This window comes from Stegodyphus dumicola, chromosome 8 (genome assembly GCF_044657685.1).
Source record: "Stegodyphus dumicola isolate Sdum_Otavi_A_Nest chromosome 8, ASM4465768v1".
Lineage (NCBI taxonomy): Eukaryota > Metazoa > Arthropoda > Arachnida > Araneae > Eresidae > Stegodyphus > Stegodyphus dumicola.
The window spans coordinates 126,685,678-126,706,398 of NC_140775.1; the positions used below are offsets into that span (position 1 = coordinate 126,685,678).

General features: G+C 32.7%; 1 protein-coding gene across 2 annotated transcripts in view; it reads right to left on the reverse strand.

The window, feature by feature from the left end:
• The window catches only part of LOC118181979 (N-sulfoglucosamine sulfohydrolase-like), a 66,300-nt gene that overhangs the window by 27,549 nt on the left and 18,030 nt on the right, over positions 1-20,721 (reverse strand). For both annotated transcript variants that reach the window (XM_035351228.2, XM_035351229.2), the window contains exons 3-4: positions 15,198-15,348; positions 3,690-3,928 (exon numbers count right to left, since the gene is read on the reverse strand). In XM_035351228.2, coding sequence (XP_035207119.2) covers positions 3,690-3,928; positions 15,198-15,348 — 390 coding nt within the window. The remainder of the gene's footprint in view (positions 1-3,689; positions 3,929-15,197; positions 15,349-20,721) is intronic.

The following is a 20,721-nucleotide window of genomic DNA, read 5'->3' on the forward strand; positions in this document are numbered from 1 at the left end:
AAAATCACACTTTCAATTTTTCTGCTGCCAAAATTATTCAAAAAACATTTTCCATTGGAGAACTGGATTTTTTAGAGGCATTTCACATTCAAAAAAATATTTCTGTTCTAGTTAACGACCCTAATTCCAATCCATCTTTGCCTTCGGCCTTTAAAGAAATTATGTTTTAGTTCTGGTTTCATCAACAGCTGGCGCCACTAGCTTATTTTCTGTCCAGGCTTTCTTATCTTATCTAATCATTATATCCTACCACGTTCATTTGCGCTTTTGCAGCTGAGGATGGTGGTTCGGTAAATCTATCGAGACTAGTCCTGTGAAAATTTGAAAATACAACGCTGATTTTTGTTGTTTGACTTCTGAATTAAAGAAGAGTGTTTATTTACCAATATGACATCAAGATCCACTGATGTGATTATGGAATATGAGCAACTTTATCCCAGAACTCTCGACCTTATCTCTGAACTCAAGGCACTACTACTGAACTCACATACTCTAGATACTCTCAATACACACCTACTCAGCGTACAAACAGGATATATCTATATATATGCTAAAGAAAATGCTAGAGAAAAGTCAGTAAGAATTTGTTCTAGAATGTTCTCGCTCTGTTTATGGCATATCGCCGATTTTGTCGCAAAGTGGGTGATTTCACGCCAAATCCGGCAACTCTAAACCCACTTTGTGGGGCAGCTAACTTACTGCAGCTGGGGATTTTGTAACACTGCCCCCTCTCAAGGAATGTACGTCCCGAGCAGCACAACCCTTGGTCAGAAGCCAAATTTAGTACAAACTAAAGGTAACAAAGCAAACAAATAAGCTGAATACATATAATAAACAAATATTTACACTATTTACAAGTTATATACACAAATTATACAAATACACATAAAATAAAGTTATATACACATAAAAATTTTAAATTATATAAATTAAAGTTCAGAATAAATTTCAGTCTCGGGCATTTCATTAAATTATTCCAGGTTAATTACTTTTTCACTGCCATTCTCAGATGTATTTCTGTATCACAGTCTGAAGATTCAGTCCTTTCAGATTTTTTCAGCCACAAGAAGACCTGAAAAAGTTTACTCACAACTTTGTAGTTTATTCGCATCATAAGTATAGTTCACCTCGGTATTTTTAACAGCTGGTACATGCTTATTTTGTTGTATTTCCTGAAAATCACTTCTGATTTTTGCATTAGAGCTATGAATAGAATTTGATTTTTTACAAACAGAAGTGTCCTGGTTTAGAATCAAGTTTGTGTGTGCACAACTTGTATTATGGGATACACACTTAGTTTGTGAAGAGGGTGTATTTCCTTGAGAAAACTGGAACACTCTGCTTAAATTGTACATCAGCTTCTCCCATCTCTGCATCACATGAATTTTCAGATGGTTCAATACTTGCTAACTTCGACTTCATAACCTCACTATCAGTTTCTACAATTTTTACAGCGCTGCATTTTCACTTTATTCCATCTTTACTCCTGGCACTTTAAAATCTGGAATATTTCCATGAATTATTTCTTCGCTTTTTTCAGATGCTCTACTAGCCACTTTTTTTATTTCTTCACCTTTATAAATGGTATTATCTCTTTCTTTACAAACAGTATTTCCAATTCAGGCACTTGAGAATCAAAAGCTTCTTTCCCATCTTTCATTTCTTCATCTTTTCGTTCTTTTTCTTCAATCTCATTAGATGTTCCATTCTTCATTTCTTGATCTTTCTCAGATACTTCACCATCTACTTTCCTCATTTCTTCATTCTTTGATTCTTCTGATGCCACTACTACCATTTCCATGTCTTCTATTTTTACTCCAATTTTTCCCTCTAAACTGCATGATGTCTCTTCTAATCTTCTTTTTAGTGAGTGTTTTGAGCTCAGAGGTTACCTTGAGAGCGACTGAACTGAAACGAGAGCTATACTTTAGCGCTATGCCATGAAGCAGTCTTCATCGCTGTAGCCCGAAGGCTGTGTTGCTGACTGTTTCAGTGTGTTTTTTGTAGTTTTTTGATGATTATAATGCTTTTTCTGAACTGTCCTGTATAATACTGGCAAATAAATTGTGTTTTGATAGTTCATAAAGCGTTGCAACCAATCACTCCAAATCCACGAACCCGGATTGCAACAACTGGTGTCAGAAGTGGGGCTTGCAAGTGAATGCAGGCAGGTATATATATAGCTTTTGACCTTTCTTTGAGAACATTGTCAGGAAAACCGTTAAGAATTCATTCTAGAATGTTCTTTCTCCATCTATGGCATATCGCCAAATGAGAAATTTCATGCCAAATTTGGCAACCTTGCCTTTCTTTGCCACTTTATGGCAACTCTAAATCTGCTTTGTGGGAAAGCTATATTACTGCACCTGGGCATTTTGTAACAATATTTTTCAAATTTGTAAATGGTAAAATAATTCAGTTTTGCTTAATCCCATATAAAAATGCATAAATTATATTTTCCAAAATAAATTACAGATTTCTTTAATGTTTATTTTATTAGCATAATATTAACAGTAGTAAGAATATTATTTCTTATGGATGTAACTACATGGCCCAGAAAATCATGAGAATGTAAATTATTTTACATGTTTAAGGATTCTAAAAAAAAAAAGTTTGGAGCTTTCCTTCTGTGATTTGGAGATGTCCAATTAACTCTTATTGAGAAATCGATAGAGAAATTTACATAAATATAATTTCATGTCACTTAAAACTGTTCCCAAAATCTCAGCTATTTTAAGTAAATGAAATTCAACTTAACTGAGAAAGCATTAACTTTTAGTAATGAAAACTATCAAAGTTTTGAAGATGTAGAAAAGCTCTCGTTAAAAATTAAAAAGGATGTTATTATTTAAGATTTAAGCTTTATAAAAAGTTATGAGGGCATAATTTCACAAATAAACAAATAAATATAAATTTCTTTATATTTTAGGCTGATTGAACTAACTTCATAACTTCAGTTTAACTAATTCAGATATTACTTTTACCAAACTGCACATGGTTTGATTCATTAGTTAATATATAATCGTGCTTAGACTATTGACTGGGCTTGACTACCTTGGTGCTCATTTGTTTTGTTTTAATCTGACCCCCTCACCTTTATGTGCTTTTTGTGACTCTGGACAAGTGCTCTGAATTACTGGACTAGTGCTTAAAAGTTTGGACTGTATTGTAAAGAAGTATTGTAGAGCTTGTTCCCTAATGACCTGATGGTCAATGACCAGGCATTTGATAAAAAACATATGCATAATTGTGCAGATAAATACTTCAGCATTTTTGCATAATAGAGTCAACTTAAACAAAAATTATTATAATTCTGTGAATTCAAAATTACTCATATATATATATATGTAACAGATGAAGTATGAAAAACAGTAAAATAAAGCAGTAATAATTAAGATCAAATTCAACTAATACCCTTCTTGTAAAAATTATATATTATTTACATCACAGTAAAATATATGTTGTTTATCAGTAAATGATGCGTTCAATGGGAAAATTGAAAAGATTCATATCTTAAAATAACATTTTAAAATATTTTCATTGACAAAAACTCTCACCTGGGAAATTAGTTCTTGGTATTAAAATAAATATTGCTATTATGGTAATCTATAATAAATAATCCTATTATTAAGAAGATTTAAAAGAAGTGATGCATAAAAGGTTACAAAAATTTTAACTAACAGACATACCTTGATCAAGACGACTCAAGGTAGTATATTGGGCAGCTATGTCTTGCCTTGCAGCTAGAGTATCAGGTATGAAGTAAGGCACAAGTACATCTTCTGGTTTATAATGGACTGGACTCCAATCTGGTATTAATCCCATTCCCTTTTCACCATTTCCAAATTTTTCACAAAATTCTCCATATTCAGGATTTGTGTGGCCACAGCGATGAGGATCATGAAAAGCGACATACAGAAAAAAAGGTCTACAACAATTACATGAAATAAATGAACTGTACAAATGAAAAGTATAAAAAATAGCACATATCATCATACAACAGCAAAAAGAAAGTCTTGAGTTCTTTACTCATTAGTCTCAAACTTCACAAAAGAGAAGTAACAAGTTTAAGAGAGTTAATAAAAGATAATCATGATAGCTAGACGAGCTGATCAAAGTACAGAAGAGAGGTAATAAGTTAAAGAAAATTAACAAAAGACAAATCAAGATAGCCAGATTGAGCAGATCAAAGTATTTCTGTTATGATAAAGTAGGTACGTAGAATGGTTATAGCGGAACTTTATTTTTTCAACGTGTGGTTCATGGAGAGGCAAACCATAAAACATCAGGAAGATATGGGCATGGTTCATTGCTTTGGATACAAGTGAAAATTATCCATATGGTTCATGTAAGCATAAAGAAGTTGTATGTGACATAAATAACTATTAATTTAATTAAGAAGATATAAGCATAGTATCATTATATATAAGAGCAAAGACCTTTGACCTGGATGAGGACTGCATTCAAGATCAGCTCTACATTGATAGGTACTTCATTAACTCATCGATTCTCAACTATTAACTAGGTTTAGATAATGTCAAATTACTCATAAAACTCACATGATTATCCAAAATAACCATATGTGGCAATCATGCTATTTCCTTTTTTTATGGGGCATAACATGTTTTGAGAAAATTTAATGATAATGGACATCTCCAAGGATTCTACTTTAATTGGGAGCAACATAAAAACCTGAGTCTAGTGTGCAGACTGAGCCCAATATTGACACCACCAAGAGTTAAGAAGGCCGTATCACTCCCCTTGCTACATCATGATGAGGAGACCTCTTGTGACTCGTAGCTTTGACCTTTGACTGATATGGTTATAAGGTCTCAGTTTGTTGGTATGACTGACTACCATTACTATATTTTTATATCTCCTGTAGAAAATGATTTTCTCTTCCATATGTTTTTCGTTTTCATTTTGGATTAAACTACACATCATGCCAGCTAGATGTTGCATCCCTGGATGCATAGGAAACTGTAAGGGACAGCTAAAAACAATCAGATTTTGTTTCCTGAGGGATCCAGATCTCCAAAGAAAATTGATAATGGCAATCCATCGAAAAAACTTCCAGCCTACGAAAGCTTTTAGGTAAGAATTATATGTTTTCTTAATTACTGTTTAGCAACTGAATTTTTTTTTCTAGGTAAGAAATATTTTCAAAAAAATTAAGAAAGCAATTTTAGTTATATAATTTTATATGCAAAATGTCAGATGATTTGAAAATTTCAGTTGTCACCTTTCACAACTTAATAATAAAATACTTTTTGGTGAACATAAATTTGTAATGAAAAAATTTATGATTATTCTAGTTATATTTCTAATCCTTTTAAGAGCTGTTAATTTTAGAAAATGTTAATTAAATCATTTAATAATTTAAATATTGTAACTAACAAATATTTAGAACATGCCATAGTAATATAGAGCGATACTGACATAAGAAAACTCCAATATTAATTATAATATATATTAAAAAAGTAGTATTTTAGGTCCAAAATAATTTAAAATTTAGTTTTCATAAAAACTGAACAATTGATGTCTGTTCTCAAATTGAGCAATATTTAAAAAAGACCAATAAAACATTATGAAGTACAATAATCAAAATTATATTTATAATTTAAATAATGTAAACAAAAGAAGAAAATTTCCATTAATTATACTATTGAACTACAATCATAAGCATTTTAAAAACTATATGTTCACAGAAATTTAGCTTCAAATTTAAGCTAATAAAGAATTAAAAACCATTCAATTTTTAATTAAACATATTTTGTTTTCTTGTTATAAGAAGAAATTTTTTAAACTTATTGAATAATGAAAATTCTTGGTTTTCAATTAAGATAACATTTTCTGCTGTACAATACACTTATTGCAACATTTTAGGAAGGTTAAAAAAAAGGGGAATTTTTGTTCCTTAAAGAATTTTTATGAAGACTCTAATTGTCTCTTTTATTTCATTAGGCCTGTAAGCTTCATTTTGTTGCATGCGACATCGAAAGAATTTTGAAAATGTAAGATGAAAGAACCGGTAGAAAAGTGACAGCAGTTTTACAGCATCCTCGTCTAGCATGCAGTGTTGTTCCTACAAAACTTCCTAACTGTGCTGTTCCTACAAAATTTCCTAATTGTGCTGTTCCTACAAAATTTCCTAATTGTGCTGTTTATTTGTCGAAACGCTGAGAGAAAAGAGAAAGTTTCAACTGCAAGAAAGAAAGATTGAAAAACAAGGCTTTAGAAGCTGCAATTACTGAAAGCATAAAATCCCCCCCCCCTGAAAAAAAAAAAAAAAAAAAAAAGGTATTTACTAGTCTTTCTGAGCTCTCTGAAAAGTTGTGTTTAATTAGTCTACCAGAACAGTTGTCAATCATTCAGAAATTGGAGAGAACATTTCAGAGAACATTATCGTTTCTGCTTTGATAATGTTACGAACTGCACCATGTATTGTAGCTTTGCTAGTGGTGACTGAAGGGCTTGATTGAAATATTTACAATGAAGGCATTCAAGCAACAAATTTAGAAAATACTGTCATACCTAAAAACATAAGTAACTGTAATGATTTTACAACAGTTATTCAGAAAACAAATGCTGTTTGTTGTAATCTTTCTCATAAAAACAATTCAAAACTACATATGGTACAAATGCTAGTAGATGACATAACAGAAACTAATTCAGGCGTTGATAACTTGCATACAATACAGTTCATAAATGACCAAATAGGTCTTTTAATTCACAAAAAAGTATGAAGGTGTTACAGTACAGATGTCTTAATCTTTTGTTCAATGCTTTATACAGTATTCCTTCATGGATATTGTTTCATAATGTCTTCAGGAAATATGATCTTGCCACATCCAAATACCCTGCGTACATTATGTTCTTCATTTCAACCAAACCCAAAAATGGAATGGCATGATAGTAATTTTTTGTCATATATTGAATCTAAGTTCCCATTATTACACCAAAAAGACTCATGCATTGCACTTTTGTTGGATAAAATCCATATTAAGTCCTTTTTGGAATTCAAAGGAGGAAATATTTATGATTCATCACATGACAGTGTCCATGCAGCTACCACAGCATATGTATTTATGATTCTGAGTTTTTCGTCATCTTATAAAGATGTTGTTCATATTTTAAGAATTGGAAAAATAATAGCTGAAGAACTGTTTTTGTGCCTAAAAAAAAGTAATTCTCAAGCTGGAGGAAACTGGTTTTATGGTTATCACAGTGGTGAGTGATAACAATTCTATTAATTCAAGAGCAATTTCTTATTTTGCCATTCCACCTAAAATATCTATAGTTTATAAATATCCTCCCAATATATTGAGACCATTATTTTTTCCTATTGACAGCGTTCACATCTTAAAGTGTGTCGAAAGTAACTGGCTCAACCAGGGAAAAAAATTCGCAATGTTTTCATTTTCCAGACTTTAATGATTGTTGTTTTGACTCGGATTCAAATGAATCTATTCTTATGGAAAATATGCAAATGCTAACTGTATCTTTTTCTAATTTAAAACAAATGCATCAGCTAAAAGATTGTGAACCATTACTTAAATACAGTTACGGCTTGACTTTAGAAGCTCCTAATCCCTCAAATTTACAGCAAAAAAATGTAGTTTTAAAAATATTTAACAAGTTTGTTTCTGAAGGACTTCAGGACTTGGGACACAAATATGATATTCCATACTATTCCCTAACTGAAGACTTCATAGAAATAATAAGCACATGGTTTGATTTTGTAAATATGAAAACACCATTCAAAGGTATTAGATTAAGAAATGTGTATCAGCAGCCTATGACTTATGACACAGGTAAAAGATGCCTTTTACTGAAAAAAAATCTTGCCTGGATTGACACATGGTGTTATAGAAATTGTTCTATGGAAGCACTTACCAAAGAAACAAATTTTGCCTTTTCTCATACAACACATGCTCTCCTTGAATTAACTAGGTATTATATAGAGGAATTAAAATTTAAGTATTTTCTGCCAGGTAAAGTTCAGACAAATGCTCCCAAAGACAGATTTGGCCGGTATAGGAAATTATCTGGTTCACAATATAATGCAGCAATAACTCAGATATATGAATCAGAGGGCAAGCTGGTGGTGCAAAATTTCTTACCGTTGACTCTTGGATAAAAAAAGTTTGCAAAAATTGAAATCAAAAGTTTTGATGCAAATAATATTGACCTGATTAATACTGACAAGGATTTTATTAGTGCCTTCTGTACATTACAAGTAACTCAAAATGAGCTGGATTCCATTACTGTTCTGCCACTCATAACACATCTTGTTGGGTATTGCATATAGAGGTTTCTGAAGACTGTGCAATGTGAGTGCCATCAGGAAAACCTTACCTTTGACAAAACTTTGGAGTTGGATGAAGAATATGGAATGAGGTGGATTGCTATGTCCACAAACAGACATAATAACTGTAGTAGTATCATATACCTTAACTGTAGTAAAAATATTAGTGTCTGAAGAGCATGAAAACAGTTTTTTAAAGGTATGCAATTAGCAATCTCTTCCATGGGCATTAATGTATCGAATTTTAATGGACAGTGAATGCATAACCTATGACCAATGTAATAAAAGACAAACCTTAGAAAATATTCTAAATTTTGTTATAAAAGTATCATGCACTACTTTTCTTAAAAACTACTGTACTCAAAAGAATAATGCGCTGAGAAATACTTTAAGGAAACGAAAATCTCAAACTTTAGTAAAATAGATAATTTGTGTTCAGTTTAAAGGAAGCTTTCCGTTTATGTAGCTGACTGGTAAGTTTTATTTATGTTTGTATAAAATGTTATAATGAAATATATATGCATATTTTTATGGCAATTTGAATGGATTATTTATTTTGTCGAACTACAGTACAAAGTCTGTAAGCCGGACGTCCATTATCCGGAATGATCTATAATCCGGACCTCAAAGCCACAAACTTTTTTTGTATGCTTTTGCGCATGCACATAATGTGTTTACGCATGCGCTTTTGATGCTACGCATGTGCGTTTAATGTTTACGCATGCACATTTAGCACAAAAACGAAGCACCTTAAACAACTTACATTGAAAGAAATGTTTATGTAAATAAAACATTATATTTGAGTTGGAGCATAAGGTGCCAAAGTGAAGCCAAGCTTCAAGAAGAAATGTTTAATAAAGTAAACAAATAAATATTAAGCTTTTTTTTTTTTTTTTTTTTGTAAATTTTGATACCCTTTAGATCATAATTGCTCTTTATTTCATAAATTATGATTTCATATTTTTAACTGTATAATTTCTGCATGCCATCTTACCAGATTTAAATTGATGATCTATAATCCGGAAAAACCCTTAATCCGGAATCGAAATCCCAACGAGTCCGGATTACGGACTTTGTACTGTATATGCAAAATTCATAATTTAATGGAAAATTTTTAATTAAAAATTTAGATGACTTGAATATATTTTAATTGTATTTTAAGATTTCTACTTACAGCTGAAAAGAGAAAGCATTGTTATTAGTTCTGATTAGTGTGATAAAAGAATTATAAATATAGGTGTTCGAGCTAGTGCTTGTGTACTCACAATATTTTTCATTCTTCAGTTTACATGTATACTCAGAGATTTCTCTAAAAACATGCAATGCATGTTTCGGCATTTGTTGAATATTCATGTTAAACTTTCAAATGTCATCACAAACTCTAAATGTTGATTTTAGAAAAAAAAAAAAAAAAAGGCATTTGTAGCAAATACCAGTATCAAAAATTAAGAAAAAACTGAACATTTGAAAAAAACTGATTTTTGAAATTTTCTAATTTAAGAATTAGGAAAGATTGATAAGTAAGAATTATGATTGATTTTACTGATATAGCAAAGATTGATAAGTAAGAATTATGATTGATTTTACTGATATAGCAATCTATATTACCTAATGGACGATAAATAATGGAAACAGTGATAAAATTTTAATGTAATTTACCAAAAGAGCCAAGGAATGTTTTTTTTTGGTTATGTTATACTTAATTAAACTTTAAGTCCTTTATTATTATGTAACTAGCATTATGAATATTCTTAACCAATAGTTCTAAAAACAGATTTATTCTAAATTTAAATGGGGAGAAATAACAGCTTATTTCTATGTATATCATAAAACTCAAAGCATACCATTCTTATTTATCTGTTTATAATTTCTTATGTCATTTCTCTAAGTGCAGGAATCTTAATAGGCTGCTGCAGCAGTATTAATATGCAAATGTATACTATTATTTCATTTTTTGCTAATTTAGTTTTTTCAAGTGGTTTTCTAGAAAAATAAGTATAAATAATTTGAAAAAAAAATATTCATAGAGTTAATTTTATTTCAGTTTTACTAATATAAATATGCTATTTCTATTATTATAATGATCAACAACACTTATGATAACATACAAATTTATTATAAATGTGTGGAAATGAATTCTATAGATCTGATGGAGAACCTTCTGGAACAAATTCTTACCAGTTTAGCCCAGAATGTTCTCGAACATAAGCTGAAAGCTATATAAACCCAGCTACTCCGCAGACAGTGAGTGTGTGTGCCTCACACAGAGTGCGAGAGAGTCAGTTACGAGTAGTATTGAGAGTGAGTTTCGTCTAGCGAGTCAATCCCTGCGGAGTCGATCGAGTTGACAGCCGGGCAGCGAGTGCCGAGTGGGTCGTCGAGTGCACTGAAGGAGTCTGTTAGTGTATCGCGGTTTGTGCATTGTCGAGAGAGCTTGTTGAGCTCTGGGAACGACTGAACTGAAAAGTCGGGAGCTGTGCTCATATGTCGTCGAGTGCATCGCGAGTTGTAGCGTGGAGAGTCTCGAGAGTACGTAGAGTTCCGAGAACGACCGAGGAGAGTCGGGAGCTGTATTCTGGTGCTTTGCAGGAAGCTGTCTCCACCATGATAGCCTGATAACCTGAAGGCTGAGTCGCTGATTGTTCCAGCGAGTGTATATAGTAGATCTCAGACGACTGTAAAATGGAGCTGTCCTGACAATACTGGCAAATAAAGTGTGTTTTGGTACTTCATCAAGTGTCATTGTTATTCACTCCAAATCCACACGAACCCCGTATGAACATGAAGGAAGTGAAAAATGTAACAACTGGTGTCAGAAGTGGGTTAATTGTTACGGTTTTTTCTTCCTTCTGACAGCAGTTCGTATGGGGTTCGTAGATTTGGAGTGAATAACGACACTTGATGAAGCATTGAAACACACTTTATTAGTCAGTATAGCTCCAAAACACATTTTACAATCGTCGATGAACTACTTTAAACATGCTGGAACAATCAGCGACTCAGCCTTCAGATTATCAGGCTATCACGGTGGATACAGCTTCCTGCAAAGCACCAGAGTGCAGCTCCTGACTCTGCTTGGTTGTTCTCAGAACTCCACGTACTCTCGAGACTCTCCACACTACAACTCGCGATGCATTGACGACACACGAGCACAGCTTCCGACTCTCAGGTTAAGTCATTCCTGGAGCTCAACATGCTCTCTCGACGATGCACTAACCATGATACACTAAGAGAATCCTTCGGTGCACTCGGCACTCGTTGCCTAGCTGTCAACTCGATCGACTCCGCACGGCTCGCTAGACAAGGCACACTCTCTGAGACACACACTAACTGACTGCGGACCAGCAAAGGTTATATAGCTTTCGGCTTGTGTTCGAGAACATTCTGGGCTAAACCGGTACGAATTTATTCCAGAAGGTTATTCAACCGTCCATGGTATATCACCAATTTTGTTGCCAAACGAGCAATTTCTTGCCAAATGGGGCAAGCCTGCCTTCCCTTGCCATTTTATGGCAACCCTAAAACTGCTTTATGGGGATGCCATATTACCGCACCTGTACATTTTGTAACACTGCCCCCTCCCAAGGACTGCACGTCCCGGGCAGTAAAACCCTTGGTCAGAAGCATAATTCGATACAAACGAAAGGTTCTAAAACAAACAAATAACATAACTAAAGAAGCAAATATTTACACTATATACAAGTTATATACACACATTAGATACATAACAATTTTAAATTATATACATTATAGTTTAGAATGAATTGCAGTTTCAGTCTGCATAAAATATACCCAGGTCAAATACTTTTCCACTGCAGTTCTCAGATGCATTTCTGTTTTGCATATCACAGTATGAGGATTCAGTCCTTTGAGACTTTTCATCCACAGAAAGATCTGAAACAATTTGTTCACCACGCTGAAGTTCATTTGCAGCATGCATACAGTTCACCTCGGTATTTTTAGCAGATGCTACATGCTTATTTACCTTTATTTCCTGAAAGTCAGTACCAATGTTTGCGCCAGGGTCATGAATAGAATCCGATTCTTTACAAGCAGAAGTATCCGGGTTTAGAATCAAGTCGTCGTTTGTAAAACCTGCACTATGAGACGCACACATAGTTTGCAAAGTGGGTGAATTTTCTTGTAATACTGGAGCACACTGCTTAAGCTGCACATCAACTTCTGTCATCTCTGCATAAGATGCATTTTCAGATGGTTCAATACTTGCGAACTGCGACTTCATAACTTCACTATCAGTTTTTACGAACTTGACAATCGCATTTTCACTTTCTTCCACTTCAGGCACTTGAGAATCAAAATCTACTTTCCCATCTTTTATTTCTTCATGTTTTCGTTCTTTATCTTTAATCCCGTTAGTTGTTTTATCTTTCATTTCTTGATCTTTCTCACACAGTTCATTAGCTACTTTCTTCATTTCTTCATCTTTTGATTCTTCAGAAGCCACTTCTCTCATATCCACATCGTCTTTTATGGCTCGTTTCTTCTGTAAGCTCCACTTTCACCTGTTGGAGTTGTTCTTGTACCTTTTCTTGCCGACATTTATTTCTTCTCATCAGGCGTTCTTCATTTCCAGTGTAGCTTTCATCTCCTTCAGTATTGCTTTCAACTCAGCTTTGATCTCTTGATATCCAGGTTTCATCTCAGCCCTCATCTTGGCTAAGAAGTCCATCAAAGTCTTTGTTTCCTCCGCCATAGCTTTTTTTTTTTTTTTTGCAGGCGGGTCACTGACATTCACTCGCGAATCCCACTTCTGACACCTGTTGTTACGGTTTTTTTCTTTCTTCTGACATAGATTTGAAGTGAATAACGACGGCACTTGATGAAGTACCAAAACACACTTTATTTTCCAGTATTGTCAGGACAGCTCCATTTTACAGTCGTCTGAGATCTACTATATACACTCGCTGGAACAATCAGCGACACAGCCTTCATGTTATCAGGCAATCATGGTGGAGACAGCTTCCTGCAAAGCACCAGAGTACAGCTCCTGACTCGGCTTGGTCGTTCTTGGAACTCCACATAATCTCGAGACTCTCCATGCTACAACTCGTGATGCACTCGACGACACACGAGCACAGCTCCCGACTTTTCAATTCTGTTGTTCCCGGAGCTCAACAAGCTCTCTCGACAATGCACAAACCGCGATACACTAACAGACTCCTTCAGTGCACTCGACGACCCACTCGGCACTCACTGCCAGGCTGTCAACTCGATCGACTCCGCAGGGATAGACTCGCTAGGCGAGACACACTCTCAATACTACTTGTAATTAAAGAACATTATTAAATATTAACAATAGCATATTCTTTATCAACTTAAGAGAAGACCAAAACTGTTTGCAATTATTGGTGATCATTTCAGAAAAATTTCAGTAGACAACTGTCACAAGTGGGCAGAAGGTATCTGTAAAAATTAAGGCAAGTGCTATTTCATTGCATCAGTTTAATATGACTTAGTTAATTTCAATTCACTTATTTACTTATTCATTTTATTTCTTGCTATGTTCAAATTATTTCACCTTTATATTCAATAGATAAAATCTTATAGAAGACTGGTATTTCATTCATTTCAAAACACAGTATTACCATATATTGCAGTGTTTAATGTGCCCTTTTCGGACAAAATATACTATCGAAATTTACAGGTGCACGTTATCTGTTGGCTATAAAAATGATGGATTTAAAAATAAAAGAGGAGCATAAGAAATGACATTTCTTATGAATTTCAAAAATTTTCTTATTTTGATAACATGAAAATTCTATTATAATTTTCTTCTGTTATATCTTCAGGCACATCATCGAATTCAGTTTCATCTTTACCATCACTGTTATTCTGACCCATAAATAAATAATCATCTTCCATTCCATCTAGATTCTTAGACGTATTATATTTTTTTAATGACCTCTGGATTATATCATGCTTTTATTATCCACCCACACACTATTGCATGACTGACATAATGCATTTAGCCTCCTTTTCCTTCCTTGCCTTTGATGTTCACTTCATAACCACAGTTTCAAGTGACTACAAAAAGAGAAAACATATAACTGCTAATTCTGCGAATTCATTAAAGTCGGAACTGCATTATTATATCTAATATCATCATTTTCTTGAAACACTGGAATAGTATTCTTGTGCACACTTGCATTGAATACAATGCACCCCCTCTTTGCAGACTTATTTATCTCTCAAGCATTCCCCCACACAGATACTGCTCCCCTTTGTCAATTCAATATACCATTGTTCAAAAGCCTGGGAAAGATCTTCAAATAAATTACTTCAAAAGATTGAACATATATCTTTCAATTTTTTTCATACGGAAAAAGGTGTATGTTAGTATGAAATTACAGGTGTGTGTTTTATGCCAAAATATACAATAACTGGAATTTTTACACCAGTTTTTTTTTCTTTCTTTCTTTCTTTCTTTTTTTTTTTTTTTCTTAATTTTATTTTGGTAAAATCTTTTTATTTGACTATAAAAATTATGTTCCATATTAATCTTTTAATGGTAAGAAATGAATTTTTAAAATGTTTACCCACATTCATCACGTTAATCAATTACAATTATTAAAAAATAATCAAAATTTCATACGGTACTAATGTACTATCCCATTGACTGGCTAAATAGCATAATTTAAAACAATTATGGATGACCACAGTAATAACTGGCATGTGAATTCCACAGTCATCACCTGGCCAATTGTTTCTGATAATTCCGCCAACAGTTGATGAGATAATACATAAGTACCTTTCATACAGATATTCTAATGTAATGTATAATTATTTGATTTTAAAAATGAAAAAAATTGAACTAAAGCTTGAAAATTTACGTTTAAAATAAAATATGCATAGTGTTTGTTGAACATACCTGCTACTGTTTTCTTCAAGGAATTTATGAACAAGATCCCGTATTCTTGAAATATTTCTTCCTACCTGATTAATTGAATTTGTTTCTTCAGTATATGCAAAATCAAATGGATATACACTGCTTGGGCCAACATGTTTTTTCCCTATTATACCTGAAATTTGTTAAAAATATTACTAAACTTCTATGATTCTTATCGAAGATAAATTTTATCATGTTTCTTAAAGTATGAATCACAACGTATGCACATATACAATACAAGAATAAAAATGTAACAATTTTATTTGTGTTAGAATATGAAAAAATTTACAATATTAAAAATAATACAATATACATGATAAGAATAAATATGTAACAATTTATTTGCATTAGAATATAAAAAAATATAACAATATTTAAAAAAAGGAATCTGCAGTTTTCAAATGAGCAACTATATAAAACAGAACTTACAGATTTGATTTGTTGGAATATGTATTATATACGCAACTCTATACAATGGAATGTGATCAATAGCAAAAATCAAATTACTGACCACATAACAAATTATTTAAAATTTATTTATCTGAAATTTATTTATCTGCACAAAAATATAGTTTATTTCTATAATACACTTTCTTTTCAATGGCATATCCTTTGGACCTCTCTATTTATAACTTATTTACAACAGTACATTAATTTTGAACGTTAATTGATCTAGCTGATTTGTACATCAAAGATATGATTTGTGATATGTTCATTACAATATTCCATATAACTGATGTGTAAATTAACTCGTGATTTATTTTGTCATATTTTGAAGAATAAAAAGTAATCTTTCGATCATTTTAAAGCAACCAGATGTGTTAACATACTAAAGTATCTAGATTTGTAACTAAAAAAATAAAAATTGACAATAAGAATTTGGTGGTTATTTTAGTCTTTCCTTTTCTTAAGGATCCTATCTTAGATCTCAATTTATGACATCAATTAAAATATGCAAATGATTAATAAACCATTAACACTTCCATGCTGCAAACTATTATGGATTTTATGTAAATACAACAACTCTTCACTTTTTACTTTTATTTGAACTTACTTTTACCATTTTAGTAATATTCAATTATGTAAAAGCAAAACTTAAATATATTTAGCTGAGATATAAAATTCCTGCTCATTTAAATATTTATAAGTAAAATGTAGATAACATGTTTACAGAAGTACACTCATGTCCATAAATTAAGGATAATGAAAAATCAGGCAAAGGAAGAGTTAGAAGCAAAACAAATTTGACTTATTTGTAAAGCTCATTTATTAAACAAAAGGTAAAGAGCAAAAAAAGATGCTACATGTTTGATATTATTAAAACAATTAGCAATTTTTTCTCACTGGTACAAATTGCAAAAAAAAAAAAAAAAAAAAAAAAAAAAACCTATTAACAAAAAAAAAAAAAAAAAAACCAATATTACATGGTTGGTATGATTGTTAATACATTGTATGTCTCCCAGACGATGCAATACAGTCCGTACAATGCCTAGGCATGTTGAGTATCAAATTATCGATCTGATCTTGGGGTATATTACACCACTCAAAAAGCAATGCTCTCCGAAGTTCCGGTAGACATGTAGGAGGAGGCTGACGCACTGCAACTCGTCGGTCAAGCATGTCTCACATGTGCTCTATCGGATTCAAGTCCGGTGAGAATACTGACCAGTCCGTATGGGTGATATCCTCTAATTGAAGGCATTCGCTTACAATGTTTGCACAGTGAGGACAGGCGTTGTCATCCATAAACACAAATTGTGCGCCCATGATGCCCCGAAACAAACGTACATGTTGTTCCAGAATGACGTCCCGATAGATTTGGCTTGTCATGGTTCCAATTTGAACATGAAGGTCAGTTCTGGAACCCAGAATAATTCCACCCCAAATGTGCACTCCTGCAAAACCGTAACGGTGTCGTTCAATGATATTTTCTTGGTGGTAATGGGTACCTGGAACTCTCCATATGAAAGTCAGACTTCAAGCTAAACCTGGACTCATCGGAAAACATCACACAAGCCCACTGTTGCGGTGTCCACAATGCATGCTCTCTACTCCAGGCTAACCGCAATCGACAGTAAGTTGCAGTAAGTGGAACGCATCTGACAGGTCTACGAGCTTATAGACCAATCTGCCCTAAGCGTCTATACACGGTCTGCCTTGAAATTGTCGTACCAGTGGCTGAAGAGAGCTGACGAGACAGGTCTGAGGCTGTGCTCCGCCTGTTTCTTTTGGCAGTAACTGCCAAATACCGGTCCTCATTCGGCGTGGTAACTCTGGGGCGACCTGTGCTGTAACGTCTACTCACATTACCATCATCTTGGAATCGTTGCCAAAGCCTGGAGATGACACTCTGGGCAATTCCAAGTTTGTCTGATACTTCCAGTTGGGTACGCCCATATTCCAGACAACCGATAACTCTATCACGTAAAAAATCATCCAAATGCGTCCTTTGTGTCATAACTATTCGGTTATTGCACTGAAATGCTTATAAAGCGCCTGTGAACAATTTTACTCCTTTGCCTGTATTCTTTATACATCACTCTCTTACACTCTCGTCATTGTGACGTATCATCAATGTCATCTGGTTGCTTCCTGAAATTTGCATATGATTCTTGAAGATGTGTGTAGTGATTTTACAGGTGATATATTTATTTTAGAGTTCGATTTCTGCGTCACTCCGAGTTATCCTTAATTTATGGACATGAGTATAAATAAAATTTAATTTATTAATTCTTTTTTCTAAATTTAATCAGTTTTCATCTTTCCTTAAATAACATTCCTAAAAATTTTAGGTACTCCATCAATCACAAAACTGTTGCTAAGCAGCAGTCATGAATAAGCATGATATCATTACACATTTATAACATCTGAACTTAGAAGGTAGTTTCTCCCTCTTTCTAGCATGCCTTTGTGGTGTAACGGAAGCACACTCGTCACATATTCAAGAGATCCAGGTCAAGTCCTAGCGAGGGCATTGCACATTTTTCACATTTCCTGCTTCAAAATAACCTAATAACTCTATAGTGGTGTCAAAACTAAAAGGTGGAGGATTATAATTTGTCACCACCAGGATTTGGTGATTTGGGCCCATAATATCAATCACCCTTTAAAAGGGTAAGTATGTAAGGTACTCTCTCCCTCCTTCCAGCATGCCTGTGTTGTGTAATGGCAGAACACTCAATTGCATATTCAAGAGGTCCAAGTTCGAGTCCCAGTAACAGCAATGCACATTTTTTACATTTCCTGCTTCAAAATCACCTAATGACTCTACAAGTTTTTGTTTAATGTAACCTCAATTGATTCTTGATAAACCACATTTTATTTTTATGAACAAGAATATAAATTAACTGTTAGTGCTGTATTTTCCCCCTTGTATTCAAAAATGTGAAATGCATTTTAAAAGACATGATTAAATTTGGAACTGCCTTGTACAAAACCGCAAGCAGTAGATTATTTTCAAAGTTATGGGATCTTGAGACCTGCCTTGTATAGAACAGCAAGCAGTAAATGATTTTCAAAGTTATGGAACATTACCCTCAAAAAACGTGCACATTAATGGATATGATATGGTCAGCTGAATATGGCTCACAAAACAGCAATGTATTGGAAGAATTACCTGCGAGAAATTTGTATTTATAGCATACTAAACACAGTTTCTAGAAAAATCAGAGATCCTAAAAAGAGTAAAAATCCCAAACATGTCTTTTTATGAAGTGCTTACGAAGCACAAAAATGAAGCAAGTTGAATGCTGATTCTTTATTAAACAAAGAGGCATTAGTTCCTTCAGAATTCTGCTGGAATTATTTAAGGAACTTTCACAGTATCTTTGCCAAAATTCATAGTTTGATGGTAGCCACTTTTCATGGTTGACTAGACAATGAAAGACAATGAAGTACCAAATTTTAATACATAGAGGGAGTTTACACATTTTCAGAATGATTTTGATAAAGAAACAAAAAAAAGGGAAATGTTTTGGAAGAAGAACTTATGATACAGATTATTACTTAATCAGAAATACTGTCTGCTACTTTTAAATTTATTCTTCTTTAAAATGTAGCCTGTGAATTGAAGGATATATGTTTTTATGTTTTCTGAAGAGAAATATTCCTATCCATAATTCAAAAATGTGAAATGCACTGCATTCAAATTTAGTGCAAAATAAATAACATTAAGTGCAACATAAATTACATTATTAACCAGAAACGAAAATCCATCAGCAATTACTTTTACATGGATGCAAGATTCCAAATAAATACCCCAAAAAAGGTATGTACTGTTTCTAAAATTAAATTGCTGCTAATAAAATTAATTAAATTATGAAGATTAAAAATAAGACTAGGAGAAATTTTAAAAATCAAACATACTATTAAGAGAAAAGTTTTATGGCCAATTTTTATAGAAGAAATTCCATTTCTTTATCCTAATGACTAAAAATCACTTTGTAAAAAAAAAAGAAAAAGCAGATCAAAAAATAAAAAATAAATAAATAAATTTAAATAATGCAAAACGGAATGTTGTTTGGCATTGTTATTGCTTTTAATTCTATAAAAATTTTAAAATCTTTAAATTTAAATTTACATATGTCCACAAATTTTTTGAATAAAAAATTCTAATTTTTATGAAATATGACTTAAAATATATTCACTTTAAAATGGTGTGAAAATTTTTATAGTTCACAATTCAAAATACTTTTTGAAAAATTTATTAAAATTACTGAAAAAAATTCTTTTTAATAAATTAGAAAAAAATGTCTGACTTTTATTTAGATTAAAAGTAAATTTCAATATATTAATAAAGAAAGGAAGGACCTACCCAACCAGGATAGTGATTAGTGACTCTGCATACCGAAGGGTTGGGTTTGAATTCCGAAGGCATGGATGTTTGCAAATGTATGATGTCTGTGTGGCACGGGGGCATTCTAAATATGCGATGCGCTAGCAGTCATCTCGAGAAGGTGGTGGTAGGGGATGTAAGCCAATAATGAAAGATAATGTTCAATCAGCCATGACTGCTGTTCATCTACTTCACTACATACCAAACTCCATAATCAAGCCTCTTTACCACCACTGAAAATATTTATTATGACATATGTTTATGGCATACATATATTTACTTGACCTGGAACTTCACCTGGTTTTTGTGCTAGCTTTCTTTTTATTCAAGTATTACAAATACACATAACATGACATTTTTCCACCTAATGACCATGTCATATGGAGGTTACTAGTAATTTTATTTTTTGTCAGGTAAATATTTTTGTATTTTGCTTATGGAAATAAACATATTTCATTTTTGAGGGTATAATCTTCATTGAAATAAAATACTGTAAAACTCAAATTAACCAATCATCAAAAATAAAATTCTCTAACTTACATTATGGTAAATATTAAACATAGAAAAAAGGGGGAAGCAGAATTTTAAATTTTTAAATAAGCAGATTACTGAATATGTAATTAGATTGGGGTCTCAGTTAATTTATATTGGATTAGTTGAATTATTTACAGT